This window comes from Strix uralensis, chromosome 4 (genome assembly GCF_047716275.1).
Source record: "Strix uralensis isolate ZFMK-TIS-50842 chromosome 4, bStrUra1, whole genome shotgun sequence".
In the NCBI taxonomy this organism is placed as follows: domain Eukaryota; kingdom Metazoa; phylum Chordata; class Aves; order Strigiformes; family Strigidae; genus Strix; species Strix uralensis.
In genome coordinates, this window is record NC_133975.1 from 128703723 (window position 1) to 128726067 (window position 22345).

At 44.4% G+C, this 22345-nt stretch overlaps 1 protein-coding gene across 1 annotated transcript; it reads left to right on the forward strand.

Moving 5' to 3' along the window:
* Nucleotides 1–1569: 1569 nt before the first annotated feature.
* Nucleotides 1570–21911, forward strand: ATG14 (autophagy related 14). Its single transcript, XM_074869155.1, has 10 exons — nt 1570–2212; nt 7620–7682; nt 7808–7850; nt 8261–8342; nt 13192–13429; nt 13845–14074; nt 14525–14646; nt 15742–15828; nt 15939–16024; nt 18826–21911. Exons 1-10 carry the CDS (start codon nt 1929–1931, stop codon nt 19130–19132), a joined length of 1542 nt encoding a protein of 513 aa, XP_074725256.1. The 5' UTR covers nt 1570–1928; the 3' UTR covers nt 19133–21911.
* Nucleotides 21912–22345: the final 434 nt, after the last annotated feature.

Below are 22345 nucleotides of genomic sequence, written 5' to 3' on the forward strand. Positions count from 1 at the left end.
TTCTGGTACCTCCCAGGATTCCCTGGAAGCAAGTTTTTTTTCCAGCACAGGACTTTGGTGCTGTTTTGGGGTTTGTCTTGAGTTCTCCCCTTGTTTCCTGCTGAAGACAGGACAGATCTGTCAGGAAACTCCCGGAGCCACTAGAGGTTGCTGTTAGATGACTTACGCGTAACCCAGGCCAACAGCTACCTCTGTCCTTGATAGAAATACCCAGTATGGGCAATGGCTTAATACAGAACAGGGTATCATAGTCTTGCTGGGCTTAGTTTTGCTGTCCCAAGTTTATTTCTGATTCGGTGAGGATGTGATTTCCATTTCTGTGTCTAATATGTCTCACAAGTGCTTTTATAACTGTCTCTCCTCTGGAAAAAATTTTGAAGAACTTCATGCACTTCCTTATGATAAACTGGCCTTAACTATGTTATCAGTTCCTTTGTCACAGTCAAACTGTGGATTTCCACACTCGAATCTACTCTAAACAGAGGCTTACTTTTCTGTTTGTTTTCCAACACTGTGGACTTTCCGCAGCTATGGGCTGGACTTTTATTTGCACTGTAGCTGTAATAGCTGATAAGCTTGAGTTACAATGATCTTTTGCAAGTGAAAAATAACCTGCTCTTACTGTGATGCTAGAAAAAGTTTGTCTAAGATGAGCCCTCTTCAAGAAATTGCATTTTAATTAAGAGCTTGCCATGTAATTTCACCAGTAAGGTTAATGCTCTTAAAAAGTATGGATAAAGCCCTAAAGATAATGGGCTCTGTGCCTTTTCACTGAGCTACTGATTAATATTTGCTATGGTAACTCCTGTCTTAGGTAAAACCAAGATAATTGTTTTTTTAACTATGTAGTGCTGTTCATGCTAGTGTTTTGTAGCACTTAAATACACTAGGATGGTGAAACAATAGGCTGGGTAGGCTGGGATTCTTTTTCTTTTTTTCTTTCCTGAACTGGGACATGTTTTGTTCTGGGTTGGTTGGTTTTGGTTTGGCGGGTTGTTTTCTTTTTTTTTTTTTTTTGGAAGGGGGATATTGCTGTAAGTTATTGTGGCTTGTGTGCTCCCTGTCTCTCAGAATTCCCTGGTGTTTCCAAGTATATTCTGACACAGAGGACTGGCTCTCTGCTTCTACATACTAGTTGCTAATATGTAACACCTGATTCTGGCTCCAACCTTGACGCTGGGGTGAGGAAACCTACTAGTGTGTCACTTAAGGATGTGTATCAATATTTGCCACTTACACAAATTGTTCCTGATGTTATTGTAAATAGAGGGAGTGGCTTTGATTGGTATACATCATCCATGCAGCAGTTTTATTGACTGGCTCTGGTGCAGATGGTTGCCTTGGGACTGCAATGAGGAGAACTGCAGTTAGAGCCCCACCACTGCCCTGCTCCAGGTCGGTGTGTTCTACCCTGGGAAGTTAAATCATGCCTCTCCTGGGTTACAGACCACCAGTGCCTGCCTGAGGTTCATGTTGAACACCCAGCACCGCAGGAAGCTGAATACAATCACACAGCTTCCTCCGGCCTTTCATAAGCACGACGGCAGAACTGTAGGGGACGCCGTCTACTTTTTTTTTTTTTTTTTTACTTCAGCTTTTACAAAGAAAAGACAACGGCACAATTTCCTTGCCAGGCCCAGCGGAGCTGCCTGACCTGCCCGCTGTGGGGCTCCTCCTCGGGGAGCAGGGAAGCGGTTGAACCCTCCTCCCTTCAGCAGGTGCTGCAGGCAGCCAGACGGCGAAACTGACAGAAGGAAAACCGACCTGTTTAGTTTTCAGGCCGCGATTGTTACGCTTCTTCCTCCTCTCTTAGCCCTGCGGCGGGTGGGGGTGTCCCGCACCCTGAGGGCTGGGCGGGGGGGGCCGAGGGAGGCCGGGCCGGGGCCTTCCCCCCCCCCCCCGCGCCGCCTCAGCGCCCGCTTCCCACAATGCCCCTGCCCGAAAACAAAGTCCCACGTGACCGGCGGCGCGCGGAGCCCATCATGGCGTCTCCCAGCGGCTGCCGGCCGCAGCCCGGCGGGCAGGGCGGTGGCGGGGGGGCCGGGGCCGGTGCCGGGCCGGCGGCTCTGCGGGGCGCCGAGGAGGACGCTGAAGGGTTGTACGTGGCGGTGGAGCGGTGCCCGCTCTGCAACACCACGCGTCGCCGCCTCACCTGCGCCAAGTGCGTCCAGAGCGGCGACTTCGTCTTCTTCGACGGTCGCGACTCCGAGAGGTACCGGCGGCCCTGAGGAGACGGGGACGGCGGGGAACGGGACATCCTGTCCCTCCCGTCGCCGGGGGGGGACGGAGGGGGGGGGCCCGCTCTGCCTCGCCTGGCGCGGCGACCGCTGGGCTGCCCCTCCCCCGCTTCCCTCAGGGCCGGGGGGGGGGGAGGCCGGTTTGTCCCCCCTTTCCCCACCGTTCGATCGCGGCCCCGGGGCGGGGGGGGGCGGAAAAGGCGGGGCGGGGGTCTCTGGGTGTGGGGTGGGGGAACGGTCCTGCCGCTGCCGGGCTCACCGCCGGGCTGCCTGCTGGGGGGGCGCCAGGCAGGGAGAGCAGGACCCACAGCGCGTTGCTAAGAATAATAAAAAAATAATATAGCACCCCCACTTTCACATAGTCAGGCGCAGCTGTCGGCAGGCGTGCCCGTGTTGATGTGGCCAGCGGAAGCTCCAGACAGTTCAGGGCAAAAAGAGAGCCGAGCGGTAGGATATTTGGAATGCATATCTATTTTCAGCAGTATGCGTTAAACTGGTAGTCTGCTAAATCATTAAACAAAATCAGGAAGCTGTGCAAGAAAACAGCACTTTTTTTTAATTTTCCTGTCTATATAAATAGTCCTAATCATGGGCCCCCTTTTAGAATTACCAAACATACTCTGCTTGAGTTAATCATGCACCTTCCTGCTCCTTTTTGCAAAGTGCTGGCTCTACAGGAGGGCGGCTGAATGAGTGTCACATCAATAAGCAAATATTCTCATTATATGACTCAGATGCAGATCTCTTCTCTGTAGCTGTCGTTCGCAGTATGTCCATCCTTGATTCTTAAAAAGTCTGCCCAGCACCGTCTCCGGAATAGCTCTGATTTTTGGCTGACGCCGTGTTCTTGGTTCTTCGTTTGTAGCTTCATTAGCAGCTGTTGAGAGTGATTTCTTGGACTATTTTGGGACGGTGGTAAGCAGCATGTGGTGCAGTAGGGTCCTCGCACCAAAGGCTCTTTGCGTCCTTCTGCCAAAGGCAAGAACAGCCGAGGGGACGGTGGTGTCTTTCTTCCATTAACCTCGGTGGGAGTGGGCACAGGGTGTCAGTCAGCTTGCAAAATGGAGACCTCAGTCTGCCACTGGATGGGCTTTCTGGTTTGTTTTTTTTTTTTTTACATAAAAAACTGTGTCATGGAATCACAAACTATATTTAGTCTTTCTAAAATAGGTGGAAAACTTGCATTTGTGTCAGACTGCTTGGAGTTATCTGCAGCTTCCATGAAAAAATCAGATTTGGAGTTTGGAACATAAACCAAGTTTTTTTTTCCCTGCCCCTTTTGTAGCCTTAAGATTTTGGCTAAACTTCAGGCTTAATTATAGAAATTCAATTGTAGCCTTTGTTACAGTGGAACTACTGTCGTTCTGCATTAACCAAGGCTTAAGAAGTTTCTCTACCCATCAGAAAAATGAAACCATAAAGAAGCAGCCTTCGCCAAATTATCAGAAGCAACAGTTTGTTGAAAAAAAAACCCTCTTTGTCTTCCTTGTATCTTCTCACGTCAGACAAGATCAGCTTTTCTGCCTGACAGTTTTCACTGCATCCTCCCAAGATGCTTTATATTTACACTATGTTTCTTAACTGCAGGAAGTTAAGTCTCTTGTGGTTTTTTTTGTCTTTTTCTTTTTTTTTTCCCTATGTCTGGACATCATGGTTCCATCTGTGGTGATCACTGCTGTTCTTTTCTCCCAGACCCTCCATTCTGGGGGGCCTCCCTGCATGCTCAATTTCCCCAGGCTTTGTTTCCCCTGCTGCTCAAAACTTCCCCGAGCAGTAGTGCAATTCACTGAAAACAGCAACTTCATATTAATGAATTAAAGGAACAATATAACACATATGAATAACACACCGTGAATAACAGAAGCATGCTTGATTGCAGCAGGAACACTCAGTGTAGGGACAGAGCCCCGTAAAGCTTGGGTTTCTTCTTGTTCTTTTGAAGATAATGGAGTTACTTATTTTTAAAACTGTGCTTGAAATATTTTGTCTGCATTCTATGATTAATACTTGGAACTGCAGATATAAAAGAAGGAGCCTGTCACCTCAGAGGTCAGTTTTTGTTTCCTCTTTGTAAGCGGGTGTCTACGAATTTCTTGCGATGTGAGCACAGAGAGAGATAGCGACTTTTTAAACGTTGACCACACACCATGGCAAAGTCATGCAGGGACAGGTGCGGTTAACTGGCTGGATTTCAGGTTGTGTTTACTGTCATCATTATTTATTTGTTTATTTTATGCCTTCTAGTAGTACCTGGGTTAATTTTAGATCAGCGTTATGGCCGGTGCTGGAGGAGGCTGACAGGGTCACGACAAGGGCTTTTCTGTGTGACTTGCTTATAAGCACCGTGTGAGAAATTCAGAATGTGGAAGTGTATGGGGTCACTTGGGCCTCCCATTTGTCTTTTTGAAGTGTTACAGATTGTGAAGAACAGATTGTCCTCCCTCTTGTGAAAAGTGAAGAAAGCGAGCATTACCCCTTGTATCCAGTGGTGGTTTATTTTTAGAAATGTCATGTGAGTTTTTCTTATAGGAAGATAAATTATTTCACGTTCTAACAGTAAGAATTATTTCAGATTTCTTTTAATTGGACTGGTTTGTGTGTGAATTTTTATAAAAGCTACAGTAAGATTGTTCATATGTCTGACAAAAATCACACCCTGTATCTGTGAGGGGGAGAGATTGAGGAGCTGTTAAGACTCATTATTGAAGTACAGCTACAATTAAGGATGAGTTGTCCGGAAGTCCTCCCGTAAAATAATCACTGACATTCTTCTTTGGATTAGTAATGTGTTGTATATTCAAAAGCTAAGCTGGTATCTTGATGCTGGTTTCAGCTCGGAGATTCTTCTTGCTCCTGGGAGCTTACTCCAGCCTGTTCATATACATAAATTCTCAGAGTGTATTTTACAAGCGTACTGAATTGCTTTGCTTTATGTGTCTGCTGGTGGCAAAAGCCAAAGACAATATAATTGTGAGATCTAAGCCTGTCTGACTTCTCTGAGCTGTGCGTTATGGTTAGGAATAGTGACTTTTTGCAGCAGTGGAGTTTTATTATAGCGAATAGGTATAGTAATGGATGTACCTATTGCTGTCCTCAACTCCTCCAGCATTAATCAATTCCTATAGATTAGGAAGTCATCCTTCCTAGTTGCTTCCCTCTAATTATGAACATGTAGAAATAAGCCAGGTAACTGTAGAAAATCTCACCTTCATGTGATAAGACTTGAGGAAAGAAAAACATTTAATGGATCATTTGAGACGTTGAGTTCTGTCCTTTTCTCAGTTTACATTTTATGGGAGTTCCTGTACTAGTTCATCCTAAGTTTTGTTTCTTTGCCAACTTGAAAGGCTGTAGATACATAGAGAAAAATTAGTTACACCATGCAATTTAATTAAAATTAGGGCTATATGAAGAAATGGAAACATTTGCTTAGGAGAAACCTGCTGAAGAAGTTTGTAGGAGCTGTTTGACGTAGTTGCCGAACTGCGTGGTGAGCTGTAAGTTTTGCAGCCTTTCACAAATATTTCTATCTTCTCTCCCCAGTAAGAACTTGGTCCCAGATTCTTGACAGATCGTTCAGCTTTTCGCTAATGCGATGGACGTCGTTTGGGTAATTGCATTTAGTCAGATGAATCCAGCTTTGAAAACAAGAATTGCCAAATTACCCCAGCGCTCTCTCCCTGTGTGACTGCCGAGTCGTGTGTTTCTGGGCCAAGTTATTTTTGGTTGCAGCCAAAGGTCAGGGGTACAGTAGGTGTGCATTACTCTCTGGTAAACAGGAGTCTAGTACAGTGCCCTTTTGTAATTTCCATGATGACTGGTGGGGTGAGGACACACAGGAAGAACGAAGGCGCTGGGTTGAGCAGCCAGACTCCAGTTGCACCACATTCCTCCGGCTCATGCGTGGCCTCTGGTTTTTATGCCAAGCACCCGCATTTGGTTTTGGTTTGTTTTGGAAGGAAAACAGGTATTTTTGGTTGACTGCGAAGGCAGCAGCTGGTAGTTTTGCTGTTGGCTTAATGCTAATGTCATCTGGAAGGGTGATTACACGCTTTCTGAAAGCAAAGTTAGTCACCAAGCTTTCAGATTTCAGCACCTCAAGGGAAAAAATGAAACATTTTAAAGTTTTACCTGAAATCAAACCCACAGAGTTGAGCAGAGAGGGAGGCCCAAGATGCCATCCTGTCAAGGCTTACTGTAGAATTTGTTCTAAGTAAAGCTTAGATACCCCTGAAATAAAGGATTTGATGGGTTGTAGGTAAAATGTTAGGCCTCTGTTAGGATAAAATTGTCAATTCCACATGTTGCAAAGGGAACTATAATGAATTGTTTTTCTGTACCTGGATTCATCCCAAGACACACTTTTGAGGCGTGGATCAGGACGGTGCTGTTAACATCACAAGCACAAAGGAAGGCTGGGAAACCATGTGCTGGCAGAAGACAAAGCACATTTGCTATTTTTTGTGTTGTCTAAATGTCTTGGCTGTCTCCTTTGCTGTTTGCTCTTACTGTTGGCTTTGTCACTTCATGCTTCATTGTAATTTCTCAATATGCATCATTCATATTTTCTTTAAATGTATTTCTCAATACATTGTGGAACACGGAGGGGAGCAGAATGTGGGTGCTGTGTATTCAAAGGGTGAAAACACAGGGCGGTGGATCCTAAAAAAGTTCCCTTCTGATCAGTTCTTTGCAGTTCCTATACCTCAGACAGCCGGTGAAGCTTAACTCAAGCAGATGTTTGGGTCGTGGACTTGTGATGGTGACGAGTGCCTAGTAGGAATAAGTAGAAGACAATGCAATTTACTGCTAATACAAGAAAGATTTGGATGTTATGTAAAAGTCTTGAGAGGGTGCTGTCCCATTTGGACCCATTAATGAATAAACTGTGAGACAGTTCCATGTTAGAAGGGAAAAAATGGAATGCAGAGTGTATGAAAACCTGCATTTCCCACTACCAGAGCGGACTCAGATAATACCAGCAGTTTGTGAAAAAACACAGTTCAGACTTACTACGGTATCTGAGATGATACTGTTAATTTCTCCAGTGACTAAAGGTTTTTAGAGTACTATATGTTTTTCTGAATACACAAAATATTGATACTCATAAGCTATACATCTAGAAATAGCAAGTAATTTGCTTACAAGTTCAATAACACAACAAGCTGATGTTTCCTCAGCTTAGAGGTTCTACTGCAATTCCTGTGAGACATATGCTCTAGAATTCTGCAAGAGTTTTATACATGTAGCCATTACTTCTCAAGATTAAGACAGATAGTTGAGATTTAGAGACTCCCACAAGCTTCAGTCTTTTTATCTTTCCAGACAAGTTACAATGCCATATTGTGCAAAATATCAATAAAAACACTTAATCTCTTCCAGGTTTTCAGACAAGAAAGAAAGGCTGATGCATCTTAAAACCAAACAGAGAGAATTCCAAAAACAGTAAGTTGTAGTTATTAAATGAAAAGAACTCTCAGAAAAACAAAACAGTCTCTCTAACGTGCTGTCACTAGAGACAGACATAGTCCAGATGGTCATAAAACTTTCAATCATGTTTTTTCCTCTAGTGTTTTGAAGGCCATGGAAGGGAAAGAGATAACTGATCAGCTGGTGAGTTGTTCAAAGTGTCCCATAGCTTTTAAACTCTCTGAATTCCTAGATCTCATAGTTTAAAGTTACACTTTACCTTGAGGGCATCGTGTTGCTTTCCCAAAAAGCATGTTGTAAGCAAAACTGAAATTGGCTCTGCAAGCAGAGTGCTCTGAACTGTCAATATTTTTAATTTCTTACTAGGTATTTGTTCAATAACTTATTATACTGATTGACTTCATACTAAGCATTCGGTTTGTTTGTAGCATTCTTCTGTGCACAGAACAGTATATGAAATATTTATTTGTTCGTCTGATCCAATTAAGAACATCCTGCTACTTTTGCACTAAAGCTGCTGGCTTTGTTGTTAATCATTAGTCAGTGTGTTTGAAGTCGTTTGTGCCCTAGAGTTGCTGAATGTTCTTTTTCAGAGATGGAAAATAATGTCTTGCAAGATGAGGATTGAGCAGCTGAAACAGACCATTTGCAAAGAAAATGATGAAATGACAAGACGTGAGTAATGCCTGTGCTTTTGTGATGTGGAAAACTCTGTGCCTTAGAGTGAAAAATCAATTGATGTGAATTTGAGTGTTAGTTTTTTAAAATGGTGACTTTCCAAACCGTCACTTCTTAAATCAGCTTGAAGGCAAATCGGTGAGTGGATTTTAGCTTTTTTATGCTTGGGTTTTAATTGGCAAACAGCAGACATTATTCAGCTGGATGGAGATCATTTTGCAACAGCTCTAAAAGTAAATGCTTAGCAGCCTATGACTTTGGCTTTGTCCCTGGAGATGGCTTTATTCAGTGTAGTGTTTCTGATCACTTCCTCTTGATAAAGAGGAGCAAACAGCTCTGCAGCTGTTACAAATTTCATGCAGCTGATAAATTTTAACCCACACCTGTCTAGAAATCCTAAAATCCAACTTGAGCAAGAGTCACTGAAATAATGGCGTAGGCTGGTGCGTTGCTACCGTTCAGCAGCTTCAGCTTTGAAACTCATTACATTTTTTACACACGAGAGATTTGTAGGGTCATTTTTCAGACGAGAATATGCAGCACTCCCTACAAGCTACATCCAAAGGAAAGATAGGAAGCATATTCAGAAGCATATTGATTGAATCAGGAACATTTTTATGACTTGAAATTCAAGAGGAGCTGTACAGGGAGTGGAAGCAGATGCATATACCTGAGAACAATTATAAAGGAATAGCACAAGCTTGCAGTGATAACATCAAAAAGGCTGAGATGCAAAATGATTTTCAATTAATAAGGTGGATGGATAGTGAGAAATGTATAATAAGAAAAAGATGAAGGAGTAGGCAAGTCTGTTAGTTAACAGGAAAGAGAGCAAATAACAGTGAGGAGAAGTCTGAAGCATTCGGCGCCTTCTTTGCTTCGTCTTCTCACAAAGAAAATGTGATCAGCTGCTTAGCCAGATTAAATTTTACATCATGAGAGGACTGCAGGCTAAGGAAAGAAAACAGCCAGCTAAATATTATTTTGATTATGTCAGCAAGGCCTTATGAGATTCACCTTAGAGAACTTAAGGAACAAGCTGAAGTAGTCTGTAGAGTGCACTTGAGAAGACATGAGGGAGAGAGGATGTCCCAGGAAACAGAGAGGAAATAATATCTGTTTTCAAAGGGTGGAGGAAGGGAGAACCTTAAACTGATGGCACAGTAATCCTGTTATAAACCTCTGGCCATTTTGGAAGTAGTTAGAAGATAAGGTAATTAAGAATAGGCCGTGTCAAATCAACCCCTTGTCTGCAGATCGGGTGGTCTAGCGGAGCGTGAAGTGGAAGATGCCTTTGGGCACTACCCCAGACTGTCTTAGGAGGAAGAGAAGATGTTTGCTCTGGGTATAATCACTGGAGGGTTGACACAAAAGGCTAGAAAGGCTGCATTCAGAGTGGTGAGACAGGTGGAGCTCAGCAGGAGCCGGTTCCTGGCCCAGTTTTGTTCAATATTTTCCATAATAACTTGCATGGTAGAATAAGGGTGGAATGGTGGAAGCTGAGGTGGGTGACAATATGACTTCTGTGAAGAACAGGATCAAATTCAAAATCCTGCAGATAAATTGACCATATCATCTCAGAAGGACAAAGTCAAGTGCATGTTGTTTAGGAAGGAGAAACATACAAACCTAAAGTGGAGGACGGTGGTGAAATTTGACAGGAAAGGATCCGGGAAATTGCAAATTAAATAAAAATTATCAATCTGATGCTCCTCCAGAAAGGTTCAGACCTCATTCTGGGTTATACTAATATAAGCATTGTATTTAAGATGGAAACAATTATCCTGCTGTGCCCAGCATTGATGTTGCCTCAGTGGAAGTCTGGTGTCCGATTTGTGCAATTTAAGAAAGATACAAATCAACTGGAGAAAGTCTGGAAGAGAATATTAGGAATAAAACACAAGGAATGGCTAAGAAAATTGATATTTGCTTTGGTTTAGAGAAGAGGGAGGTGAAGAAAAGCTTTTCAGTGGGTAAGATTATTATGAAGAAGTTAATTACTTTTTTCTTTAGCCTGTGAAGAAAGGAGAAGAGGATGTCAATGTTACTTTGAGGAGCTTAGTCACCTTTTCTCAAAATGCAGCTCTGAAGGTGGCGAAATGCTAGAACCAACTGGGGAATGGAGTTCCTCCACTTTTCTACTATTCTGTGAACTGTATTATCTGCAGCTTTTGCAACTTCTCTGATTCACGGTGAACGTGATTAGATTTCACCCGTGAACTGGCCTAACTATTGCCTAGCTGACCTGTTGTTAGCTCAGTTACCCCAAAATTGCTCTTGCAGGTAGACCCAAAATGAACTCTTGCCCTGAATAGCCAGTAGATCAGGAACCCAACTTGGTTCACTCTTGGACCACATTAGAAAATGTAAATAGGTTGTTTCTCTCTGGCGTAGTTTAGTTTTCTGAAATAAGAATGATTTGTAGAACATCGGGCTCCTGCTTTTGCAGTTGACTGGATACCTCAATAATAGGTGCTTCTTAAAATAAGTTTTTAAAATATCTATGTTTACCTTATGTCTATGGAGAACAGTTCAAGGAGACAGTCTTGCAAATATCTGGCATAGCTCTCTGTTGGGCAGAGATCGGTGTGCCTGTACTGGCAGTGTAGATGTGTGGGACATAGTGGTGTCCTGAAATACTTCTGGGGGCAAATTCTCATCACCTCATAAACTGGGTCATAAAGCAGAGGTGCTATGCCAAAAAAAAAAAAAAGGGACAGTTGTTTCTGCACCGGGACTGCTAAAGAAGAAATGTGTGTGCAGTGTTCTCCCCTGCTTCTCAAATAATTGCTGTTGGACCTGCAGAAAAGGGAGTTCACTCTGTGAAAAAGTGGCCTTTCAAGTACAACATGAATGTGAAAATTGAACAGATGGACATTTTACTCCTCCTCTGTCTTTATTCTTTATGCAAAGGAAGAGTTCGGGAATATGAATGCAAGCATTAATTGATTTTCTGTTGATGTTACAGGAGTGCTTAAAGGAAACTGAATTACTAGCTGACACATAAAGATTCTTGGTGTCACTCAGAGAAAAGTCAATTTTTCTATGGTTCCTCTAACAGGGGGTCGCTTGTTTTATAAACCTGAGAATTATTAGTTCTTACCTGCATGGGGAAGCTATTCTCATCTTTAATCGGGGACTTTGCATCTCCCGTGTATCAGATCTTCCTTCCTACCAAACGCGTCACGGATCGCAACAGATCAGTTAGATGACTAGAAATAATTCCTGACGTTCAGAGAAAGCACACTCGATGACTGGGGGAGCAGGCACACTCTGAGGGGTACCAGCAGCCTTGGTCTCCCACCCTGCCAGACCAGGGGCTGGCTGGAGGTCTATGCAGTTCCAGCTCTGCAGGTGCAAACCAGGACTAGCAGGAGGGTCTCGTGTGCTGGCTGAGCGTGGCTGGGCACACACCCGTGGGGAGGTTTAGACTGGACATTAGGAAAAAGTTTTTCACAGAAAGAGTGGTCAGACAGTGGAATAGGCTGCCCAGGGAGGGAGTGGAGTCACCATCCCTGGATGTGTTTAAGGGTCGTTTGGATGAGGTGTTGGGGGATGTGGTGTAGGGGAGAACTTTGTAGAGTAGGGCTGATGGTTGGACTCAGTTATCCCAAGGGTCTTTTCCAACCTGAATGATTCTGTGATTCTGGGATGGGAATCGGTCTTGGGTCCCATTCTTTGGATGTAGCCTTTAATTTTTGTGCTCCCCTGTTGGGAAGACTGACACTCTGAACGTGGTGTTTGAGGTGGCTGTAGCTGCTTAGAAGTTTTCTTGATTTTAGTATCATGTAATGCAGCAGCTTTGAGTAGCAGATGCCACAGAGCATTCTTGTAGCTCTGGTCTCATCTGTGCCTTGCAATCAAAATATACTGGTAAAACAATGTCAGGGTTTAGTGCTTTCATTCTGTGTAAGGGACAGTTATCCCACTTCTTGATTACAGGAAAGTGATTCCTTGCTGTGAGAGAACCTGACTAACGCTGTTTCTTTTCAGCCATAAAAATGGGAAGTGAGTGACTAGTAGATGAGGGCTTTCATTCAAACTAGGGTACATTAAGAGCTTTAGACATGGATTTGGAGAGTGTGTATAAGAAATATTTTCCTATGCTTTTGAAAGACAGAAGTGGCTAACTCACCGTCTTTAGCACCATATGTTTGTGGAAGCATTACTGCAGTCAGTTGTTTTATAGGAGAATCAGCAGATGCTCTTGAAGGATGTTTTTCCAAGCCTCAGTGTGCTTGACTCATGGAGTAAATTCAGGCAGTTGCAGCCCTTCAGTATATTAAGTGCATTTCTCATTTTGTGACTGGAAAGGGAGATAGTCACTGTTCCCTTGTGGTAACAAGAAGTCTGCACCGTTGGGATCCAAGTGCTTTAAGAGCACGTACGTGAGCGCGAAGCCCGAGTAACATACACCGAGAGCAGCAGCAGTGCCAGAAATGGTGAATGAAGATGCTATCTGCACTTGCTTTTTGGCTGCAAGCAATGCATGTCTTTTTGGCCAGCCCCATGCAGACGTGTACAGTCAAGCTATTTCTGTCATGATGATTACCTCAGAAGTTTAATTAAACTGTGAAATCTTGGCTTTTCTGCTCCAAATCCAAAAATAGCTGGATAAAGGATAGGGTAAGATTAATCCCAATTTCAGTCTCTTTGGAGATCTTCAGAAAAGATTAAAAAGTTGTAGCACTTAGCAGCTGGAAAATGTTAATAGTTTAGCCGGGTTTTCTGTTTTAAGCTGCTATAGATCTTGTTTTCTATAAATATTAATAATGCTGTTCTCAAGCTTACTACAAGTACCTCACAGCTCCTTTTCCAAGGCTCACATCTGCTGCTGTTCTCACAGATGCAGAGGGGCTTCTGAGAATTAAAGAGGAGAACCAGAAGCATTATCGCAGGGCTCAGCGGCATCAGGAGAAGAAAGAGAAGATCCAGAGGCATAACCGCAAGCTGGGAGACTTGGTAGAGAAAAAAACCTATGACTTGAAAACCCAGTATGAGCATCTGGCAAATCTTCGTCGGACGCATATCCTGGAGCTAACATCAGTCATATTTCCCATTGAAGAAGTAAAGACAAGCATGAGGTACAGAGGGCTTATTCTTTTGGACTTGTTTTGCTTAGCTTTAGACACCCAGAAGTGAGTCATGTAAGTCTAAGCTAGACACTCTGGCTCCCTTAGCATCCGTGGGGAGAAGGGGGTGTTTCCCAAAGGCAGAGCATCTGACCTAAAGGTAGAGGTCCAGAATAGAAGAATCTGGAGGTGGTAGCATCTCTCCGCTGAAAGATCTGCGCTGTGTGTTCAATGTTAAACTTCTTAAAATAGATAATTAAAAACCCCAGAACAAAGGAAAGTAGTTTTGGGAAAAAGGAGTTTTGCAGGAGTGTTTCTGCAAGCATTTTGCTGTCTGTGAAATCTGGCTAAGTGCCTGCCGAGCGCACCTCTGATTGTATTTTTAAAACTTCTTTAAAAACACTCTGTTCCTCTTTGGGTGCTATAGAGATCCTGCAGATGTGTCTTCTGAGAGTGACAATGCCATGACCTCTAGCACTGTGAGCAAGCTCGCGGAAGCCAGGAGAACCACGTATCTCTCTGGGAGATGGGTGTGTGATGATCATAACGGGGACACCAGCATCAGTATCACAGGGCCTTGGATAACCCTTCCTAATAACGGAGACTATTCAGCGTATTACAACTGGGTGGAAGAGAAGAAGACTACACAAGGACCAGGTGAGGAGCAAGGTCTGATTAGGCATCTGGAATGCTCCAGAAGCCACAGAACTCGCAGCCTTGGGTGCCAGCAGAAGGCACTGAGGAGCAGTAGCCTGGTCTGTTTGTTCTCACCACGGCAAACCTGAGTCAGAAATAAATACCAGTACAGGGATTAGTCCACTGAAATCCTCTTTTGCAGGAAATGCTCACTGGGACACAGCACAATGTAATAGGTAAAGTTAATTATTCACAGTTTTGACATGGTTCACCTGCCGTCGTTTTAACAGGAATTCCAAGAATTACTATTTTCTCCCGACTTCTGACAGATTTCACTGTAAATGATTGCTGGATTCAGGTAGTTCTCAATACTTACAGATGACATTTTCCAGACTAGACCAGGAACACATTAACACACCCACTGAGGCTTCATTTAAAATGAGATTTTCATTATGTTTTTATTTCTTTTAGATATGGAACATAATAACCCTGCTTATACCATCAGTGCTGCATTGTGCTATGCAACTCAGCTTGTTAACACTTTGTCTCTCATACTTGATGTAAATCTTCCTAAGAAGCTCTGCAACAGGCAAGTAAATGCAAGCCTCTGAGGAGGTGAATCAGTGACCAGTTTTGACTGATCCTAATTCAGTTTGGTTTTGGGAACCAAGTCATTACTTGGAACAGCTTATATGGTAACAGTTGACAGCTCATGGGTTTTTGTGCTGTTTAATTTTGAGTGGAGGGCTAGTAGGATTTTAGACCGCAGTTAATAGTCCCTCCCTCCTTTTTTACCTCCTGAGAGTGTAGACCAACCATCACAGTTGCAAATAACAGCTTTCTAATTGACGTATTCAGCAGCCTCAAATTAGAAATGAAATATGACAGTCCATGAATAGCACTTTTCATTTTATGAGACCCTACTGTGCTTTACAAAATCCCAGCCCAATTCAGCAACTCTTAGTCATCTTGAATAGCTCCACTACGTAAAGTGCTGCAGAACAAGGCCTTATAATGTGGCATGACAGCAACGTGATTCTCTTTAGGATAAAGCACCAATGGGGAACATACCTGGCTGCCAGACATCTGGGAGTGTGTTGCATAAACCCCGTTTGTGATGAAAAGCACTGTTAGGTTTTTCATGTCTATGTGGAGCAGATGGGATCTCTACAGAAGTACTGAGGGAGCTGTAGACCTGGTCAAGTCTTCCAGGAGTCTCAAATACGCTGCTGAGATTCTTTTAAGTGTTTAAAATAGTGGTTGCCGAAGCGTGGGCACAAAAGCTGTGCAGGGTCTCTGCAGGTTTTTTTATGCTATTATTTGGGTGCTCAGTCTTCACAGAAGGAAAGGCTTGGGAACAGGAAATGATGCAAGATTTAAAAGGAGAGCCAAAATAGCTTGGCTACAGTGGATCTTTGAGTTACGTACAGTTTACTGAAACTGGTGAGAGTAGGGCAAGCAGTGCTTGCTGAGGAAATGCTAACAGTCTTGCTAGGTGAAAAATTAATCTCCTGAGCACTCTAAAACTGGCTGTGCAGTTTAAACAAGTGCTCACTGCGAGGATGTTTACTCCGGGATTTGTTAGGAAGCCAGAGCACAGGCTGCTGACGTCTCCAGCAGGTGTATTTTCAGAGCATTTTGCTCTCTGTATATATATGTGTGTGTGTGTGTCGTGTTTCAACAGCGAGTTCTGTGGAGAGAATCTCAGCAGACACAGGTTCACGCGGGCAGTGAAGAAGCTGAATGCTAATATCCTTCACCTTTGCTTCTCTCAGGTAGGGGGAATGCACATCTGGATTCTTTGAATAGCTTTTAAAATAGCAACTGTGCCTGCAGGTTTCCTCCTGTAACTGATCATGTCTTTTTCTTACCTTCCCCATGGTAGCATGTAAATTTAGATCTGTTGCACCCACTGCATACGCTCAGGAACCTTATGTACCTGGTCAGCCCAGACACTGAGAACTTGGGCAGGTAAGAAAAGCAGTATCTCAACTCACCTGTGACTGAATCCCTTTTGAAGTTACGCATTTGCCTTGTTACCTAGGAGAGGAATTCTTCTCTTCTGCTCTACCTCTAGATCAGTCCTCAGCACATCAGAAATCAGGGTAGTCACAAGGAGGAGACAAGAGAGAACAGAAAAAGGGGGTCCTGGGTAGGAAATCAGATTTCAGAGATGTGTGCATGCTGTGCTTCTGTGTATGGCAGGCTCAGCTGGAGGCTTTGTAGCTGATTATGGACTTGTTTCCCCTACAGCCAGAAGCAGGAACTCCTTCCCTACCCTGGACAGCAGCACATATGCCAGGCACTCTCCCTGTGCTCCTAATATGACCCTACCCACATCTTCCAACACGTAAATACCTAAGAGCACCCAGCAATATAAACCCTAAAATGAATGCTAGGTAAATCTTTCCTAGAATGCTTCCAGTCAGTGAACACCCTAGACCAAAGTCAACTCTTCAAGTAATATTAATTTATATGTAAATTAAGATTAAAGACAACTTTTCTGTTAACTTAGTATGTGATGAAAAGAACATCAGTTCTTGTGGCCTGCACACACCAGGTTTAATACTCTTTTTTTTTTTTTTTTTTACAACTTAAATACGAGAAAGCCAACAACATTGATTTCCTGTTGGGATAATCCAGTCACAAGTCACTTGTGCCTGAGACAGTCTGCAAATATTTGCTTAATCTGACTACTGCTTATTCCCCCTTAAACACAGTAATAGTCTGAAATCCACTTTTCCACTTTGTTCTCGTGTACAGATCTATTTTATTTAAAAACCTGCAGTGCCACTAAGAGGAACTGAATGCACAAACCTCTAACCACTTACCCAAAGTTCTTTGGATATGTCCCTGCTGATTCAGCCCAAAGATATGGGGAGCCAAATCTTTGTAACGGTTTGGAAAAAATTACGTGCTTGATGCTGCTTGCCTGAAAACATGGAGAGTGCAGGAAATACCCAGAGAACGAAGAACTGTGTCCTGGAAAGCAGCTGCTGTAAAAGGTCCAGGTACCACAGTGGGTCTCACGTCTCTGTGCAGATGTTACAGAGCTCCACAGGCATCAGTTGGGTCCACGTAGTAAAAGAGGAGGTTACAGGAAAGAGCTGGAGAAAATACCTACCAGTGAGGGGGATAGTTTAGTCCTATAAAACTGTCTTAGCTCAATAGAGATGAGATTGAGACATGACTTCATTTCCACGCCTTCACGGGGAGAAAATACAGGCTACTGAATGGCTTTATAGACACCCCTGGAAGCAAAGAGTCTGAGCTAGGTTGAAATGAGGCGCATGCGCTTAACGCGGAGATTTAATTACCTGCAAGAATGAAGGTGGGGATTCTCTGTTTCCTGATGTCATCCTGTCAAGGCTGGATGAGTTTCTGGAATGGATGCTTTCATCAGGCTCAGGACAGGGGGAACGGGTGGAACGTAATGGCCTTTGTTACAGAGGAGGTCACTCGAGATGATCTGATGCTCCATTCTGGCCTTAAACCTGATGACTCTTTTCTTATGTTGTCTTGTTAAGCAGAATGCTTTGCCAGAAGGCAGCGCTCCCATTCCTTTCTGGATTATGAAAGAGGAGTGTTTATCTTTAATTTCTCAGCTGTCTGCAAAGTTTGCAGCAACCAGCTCTCTTTATTTTCCTTTCAATATCTAGGCTTATAGTTGCCCAATAGTCCCCTTCATAAGCTACATCAGGTGCATACAATTTTACCAAGCTTTAATCGTTTGGATTACAATTTTCCATGTTAAATGGCTCCTTCAGGCTTCTTCTCTCACTAAGGCTGGAGAAACACTCTTACCCATGTTAAATTCTTGCTCCTGTTTCACTGAGCAGCTTCGTGATTTGGAATGAACTTTGGCAGGGACGCTGCTTGCTGTGGGGAATCCACCTTTTGCCGCCTCCGCGAAAACCTTGCGCACTCGGACCGTGGGTCACAGGCCTCTGAAACTGCCTGCTTTGGCTTAGTGAAGATATTTCAGATTTCGGCTGCCCGTGCTCTAGTGCAAAGCAGTGGGATGGGGAGGGATGTAATTGCTTCTCCCACCAGGCAGCGGCAGCAGGGAACTGGGAGTCCCACGCAGGTGGGTTTGGGCAGGACCTCTGGAGACCCAGGCCACTGCCCCACTCAGAGCAGAGCCAACTGGAGCAAGTTACTCGGTGGCCGGTGGGGCTTTGACTGTCTCCCACAGAGGCTCCACGGCCTCTCGGGGCAACCTGTTCCAGTGTTTGACCAACCTCATAGTAAAAAAGATCTTGAGATGTTGCTCAGGGTGAAGTCTCCACTAGTGAGTTGTGCCAACGCAGCTCTGTAAGTCGTAAGCTACACCCTTCCTCTTGCTGACAGAGCTGCGGCCGGCCTGGCCTGGCCAGTGCTAGTGTTAAAAATAAAAGCTGTTCCACATCGAGCTGAAATTGCCACCAGTGGAGCTGTGAGTTATTAGCAGTAGCTTTTTCTTCTGTGTGTACGTATTTCACTGTCCACCACCAAAGCGGAACAGCTCTTCCACCGTTCCTGCTCCATGGGTTGGAACCCAGCTCTCGCTTCTTTGGCCAACTGTTTTCTTTTCACCGTTCATAATACAGTTATCTCTGTAGCCAGTGAGTTTCTCCCTGCCAACTGATAAACACAGAGGTGGTTTTAATTTCTCTGCTGTATGCTTGACAGAGCAGGGTGCTTTGGCACGCCTAGGACTCATCCCAGCGACGTGACAGCCCCTCTCCTGCGTGGTACCAAACGGGCTGACGGCCTTGTGTCCGTGTTTGCAGGTCTGGGCCTTTCGAAATTAGTGCTGATCTCGAAGACTCCATGGAGTTTGTGGATCCCAGTGCCACCGGCGAAACAGATGAGAGCGGAGATGAGCATGTCAGCGACGAAGAGACAGACCTAGGGACAGACTGGGAGAATCTGCCGAGCCCCAGGTTCTGCGATATCCCCTCTCAGCAGGTGGAGATGCTGCAGAGCCAGAGCACGCAGGTGTCCCAGCCCATCGCCAGCAGCAGCGCTGGTGGAATGATCTCGTCCGCTGCTGCCTCGGTGACCTCATGGCTGAAGGCGTACACTGGACATCGCTAACGAGCACGCGAAGAAAAGGATCATAGGATTTGTGGAAGGAAGGAATCCCTCCCCAACAATGCTGTAGTAAACCTTTACCTATTCAGTTAAGTAGTGCCTGGAACAAAAGAAAAGGTCAGACTTTCATTTTGTAAACCAGAAAAACCTTTTTATTTACCCAAGATGACTGTGATAGTACCATTTTGTAAATTAGCTAGCTACGTACTTCTGACGGATTCTGTGACGGCACTTTGTGTCTTGGTTCTGTCTGCATTGTTGAGTATCCAAGAATAAGGACCCGGCAGCCTCCAGCTCTACTTTCTAAAGAAGAAACAGATTTTGGAGTATTTGGATCGGGATGAGTACGGAGAGAAGGCTGCTCAGTGTGCAGTCTGGACGGTGGTGCAAATGCAGTTCACATTTTCTTAACTCCTTACAGGGTTTTTCGTTTGTGTGTGTTTTAAATCTGTCTTGCATAATGCAAAAATGCGTATTTCTAAATTTTTTTCATTCAGGAACATGGAAGTTATGCATTTTTAACATGTTTTCTAATCTCTGTTGCCATATTTTTAATACAAAGAATCAGCGTGGACAGGAATTCACACAGCAAATTGCTCTTATTTTAGATTTGGTTGTGAATCTTTACCCAGTTTTGCTGCAGAAAACTGGCTTGTTTCATGCTGTTTCCACTGGCAGGTAGTCTAGAAGTTTCGTGTTGTGCTGTCCAAAGCACACAGGCTCTTTACTCTTAATATCATACACCAAAGAAACACTGGACGTTCTCTTAGCTAGACCCACATTTGATGCTGATACAGGATTGCGTTGTTGCAATAATCGGTTACGACACCATGTTGCCGCTTTTTAATATTCAAAAAAAAACCTCATTTCAAGCTAGTTTAATGAAGTCACACGGTTTCCACACTACAGGCGTTTTAAACCCTCTTCTATTTTATGTTTATGGCGGGTTTTTTTTCCTCTTGTTTACTGAATGCCAAGAAGTTGATTTCATTTCACTGCAGAAATGCTCGCGGCGCAGCTGGCTGGCTTGTAAAACTACGGGAGGTGCGACGCTGACAGATGCGTCCGTTAACAAGTGCTCCTCCGCTTCCTCTGCCTTGCCGTGTGTATTACTTAAAGATGGGTTTGCTCAGCGAGGCTTCCAACGTATGGTTTACATTTTATATAGCTGGGACGTTACTCCTCCACAGGGTAAAAGCATCCTCCCAGCCCTCCGGGAGGGACGATTTTTGCCACTCTTCCCTGTAGCTTCCCCGTGGCGATGCAGCTCGTAACGGGGGCACGGCGAGGCTGTGGGGAGCGATGCACGAGCCACGTCCCTGCCATCAGGCAGCGTCCTCCTGCATGTCCTTCCAGCTCCGGGGCTGGCTTCCCCGGCCGTCTCCTGGCATGGTTTGTGGTGGTTTTGCTCTGGCTGCCACAGAGCCAGGGGGTTTCTCTGCCGCCCAGCCAGTGCTGCCTCCTGGCTCCACTGAGGAGGAGCAGGTGGAAAAGCAGTTTGGTACCCAGTGAGCCCCACGCCAGGGGTACTGGCTGAGTCGCGTGTCTCCCAGCCCCCTGCCCCTCTCCTACGGCAGCTCTTTCTCTTTGGCCTTGCGGATGGGCGTCTGTTGTCAGTTCTTTTTTTTTTTTTAAAACCAAAGACCCTTAACTCCGCACTAACAGCACGCACGGTGTTAGATGAAGACACCCTCGATCCTACCATTCTTTTGGTCTAAATCCAAGAGTTGGGTTTGTTTTAAGAGAACAGCCAAGATTCCCTTGACTACTGCAGCCTGAACGGGGACGGAGCCCCCCGGCCTCTCCAGCAGCGAGCGGGGCCGGGAGGGTTTGGTCACTGTTCAGTTCACAGCACTTTACTCACTTGCAGCTATCGGATCCTTTGCAGTTCTGAGCAACCAGCACACGCTCACCAGTACTGTATAGTGGGCTCTGAGCGTCGCACAGCCCCTTCTGGTTCCCCGTTTATTTTGCACTGGACCCCACCATAGAAATATCTTTTTTTTTTTTTTTAAATACGTATTTCAGTCACTCTTTCATTGCTGCCTTTGTGCTACTCTGAACCCTTAAAAGTCAGGCCATGATTCCACTTTGTACGTTGTCATTTACTTGCTTAGGGGAAGAAAAACCAACACAAAAAAACCTTTTTAAGCCATATACTTCATAATCATCATGTTTTCCAAATAATTTATTTATAACCATGTCATACTCTGAAAGTGCACAACGGCACTGCGAGGGTGTTAAATTGCATTGGGATATGTCTTTTCATGAAACGTTTTTGTAACAGAATACAGATTGTGGTGGTTTTTTTTTTTAAAAAAAAGTGTTTTGCACATGTGTAGCTAAGGAAGAAATGTGTGTGTCCAAACCTTGAGTGCAATCGCCAGGATTAGTTTCCCAGGTTGTTTTGGGGGCGGGGGAGGGAGGGCAGGAGTATCTGTAATTATAGATATTTGAAGACAGCCAGCTGAGAGTTTACAAAACACTTTGCGTAGCATGAATGCGGGAATTTCAGTTCAGGCTGTGACTTTTGTTCGTGACCAAGTGATCTGGGGTGGCTGATCTGAGCTGCCAAGGAAGAGCCTGATGGCGAGAGCCCAGCCCTCCGCTGAAAATGGGGTGAAGGGTCTCAGGTGGGACACCCAGGGGTGGCTTGTCACCTGCAAAAACTCGGGGCCTCTCTCTGCAACTTCCGAAGTAGATGTAACTAAACACAAATGTGTTTTGTTTTTTTGTTTTTCTAAATTTTATTGTATTATTGCAATAAATCTTTTAACAGTAATTTTTTTTAAAGTTGTATAATTGTTAATTCTGTGTGGTTTGTTTTTAAGCGTGCTGGGGCAGTACACAGGAGTTTCCAGCCTTCAAAGCATCACAGGGACCAGACCTGTTACAGTGCAATCGTACAGTGGTGGAACAAGCAAGACCATTTCTAAAAAAATACTCTTACATAAAATAACTGGCATCTCCAGTGGAGCAGGTAGAGGAGCGCTGCACAAAACACACACACACATGTCCCTCTATGTACATGTAAACAGCTAAATCTCTCGTGTACGCCTGGCTTCAAGCTGCTCCTCTGCTGGGTGATGTTTATTTCTGCAGGTGCTGAGCCTGAATTACTTCTGCACACAAGGGACGATGCTCCTCTTTTCAAGGTCATCTCAGAAGGACGCAAGCACGTGTCTCCTGAAGGAGGTAACTGTTAACGTGAGCTGT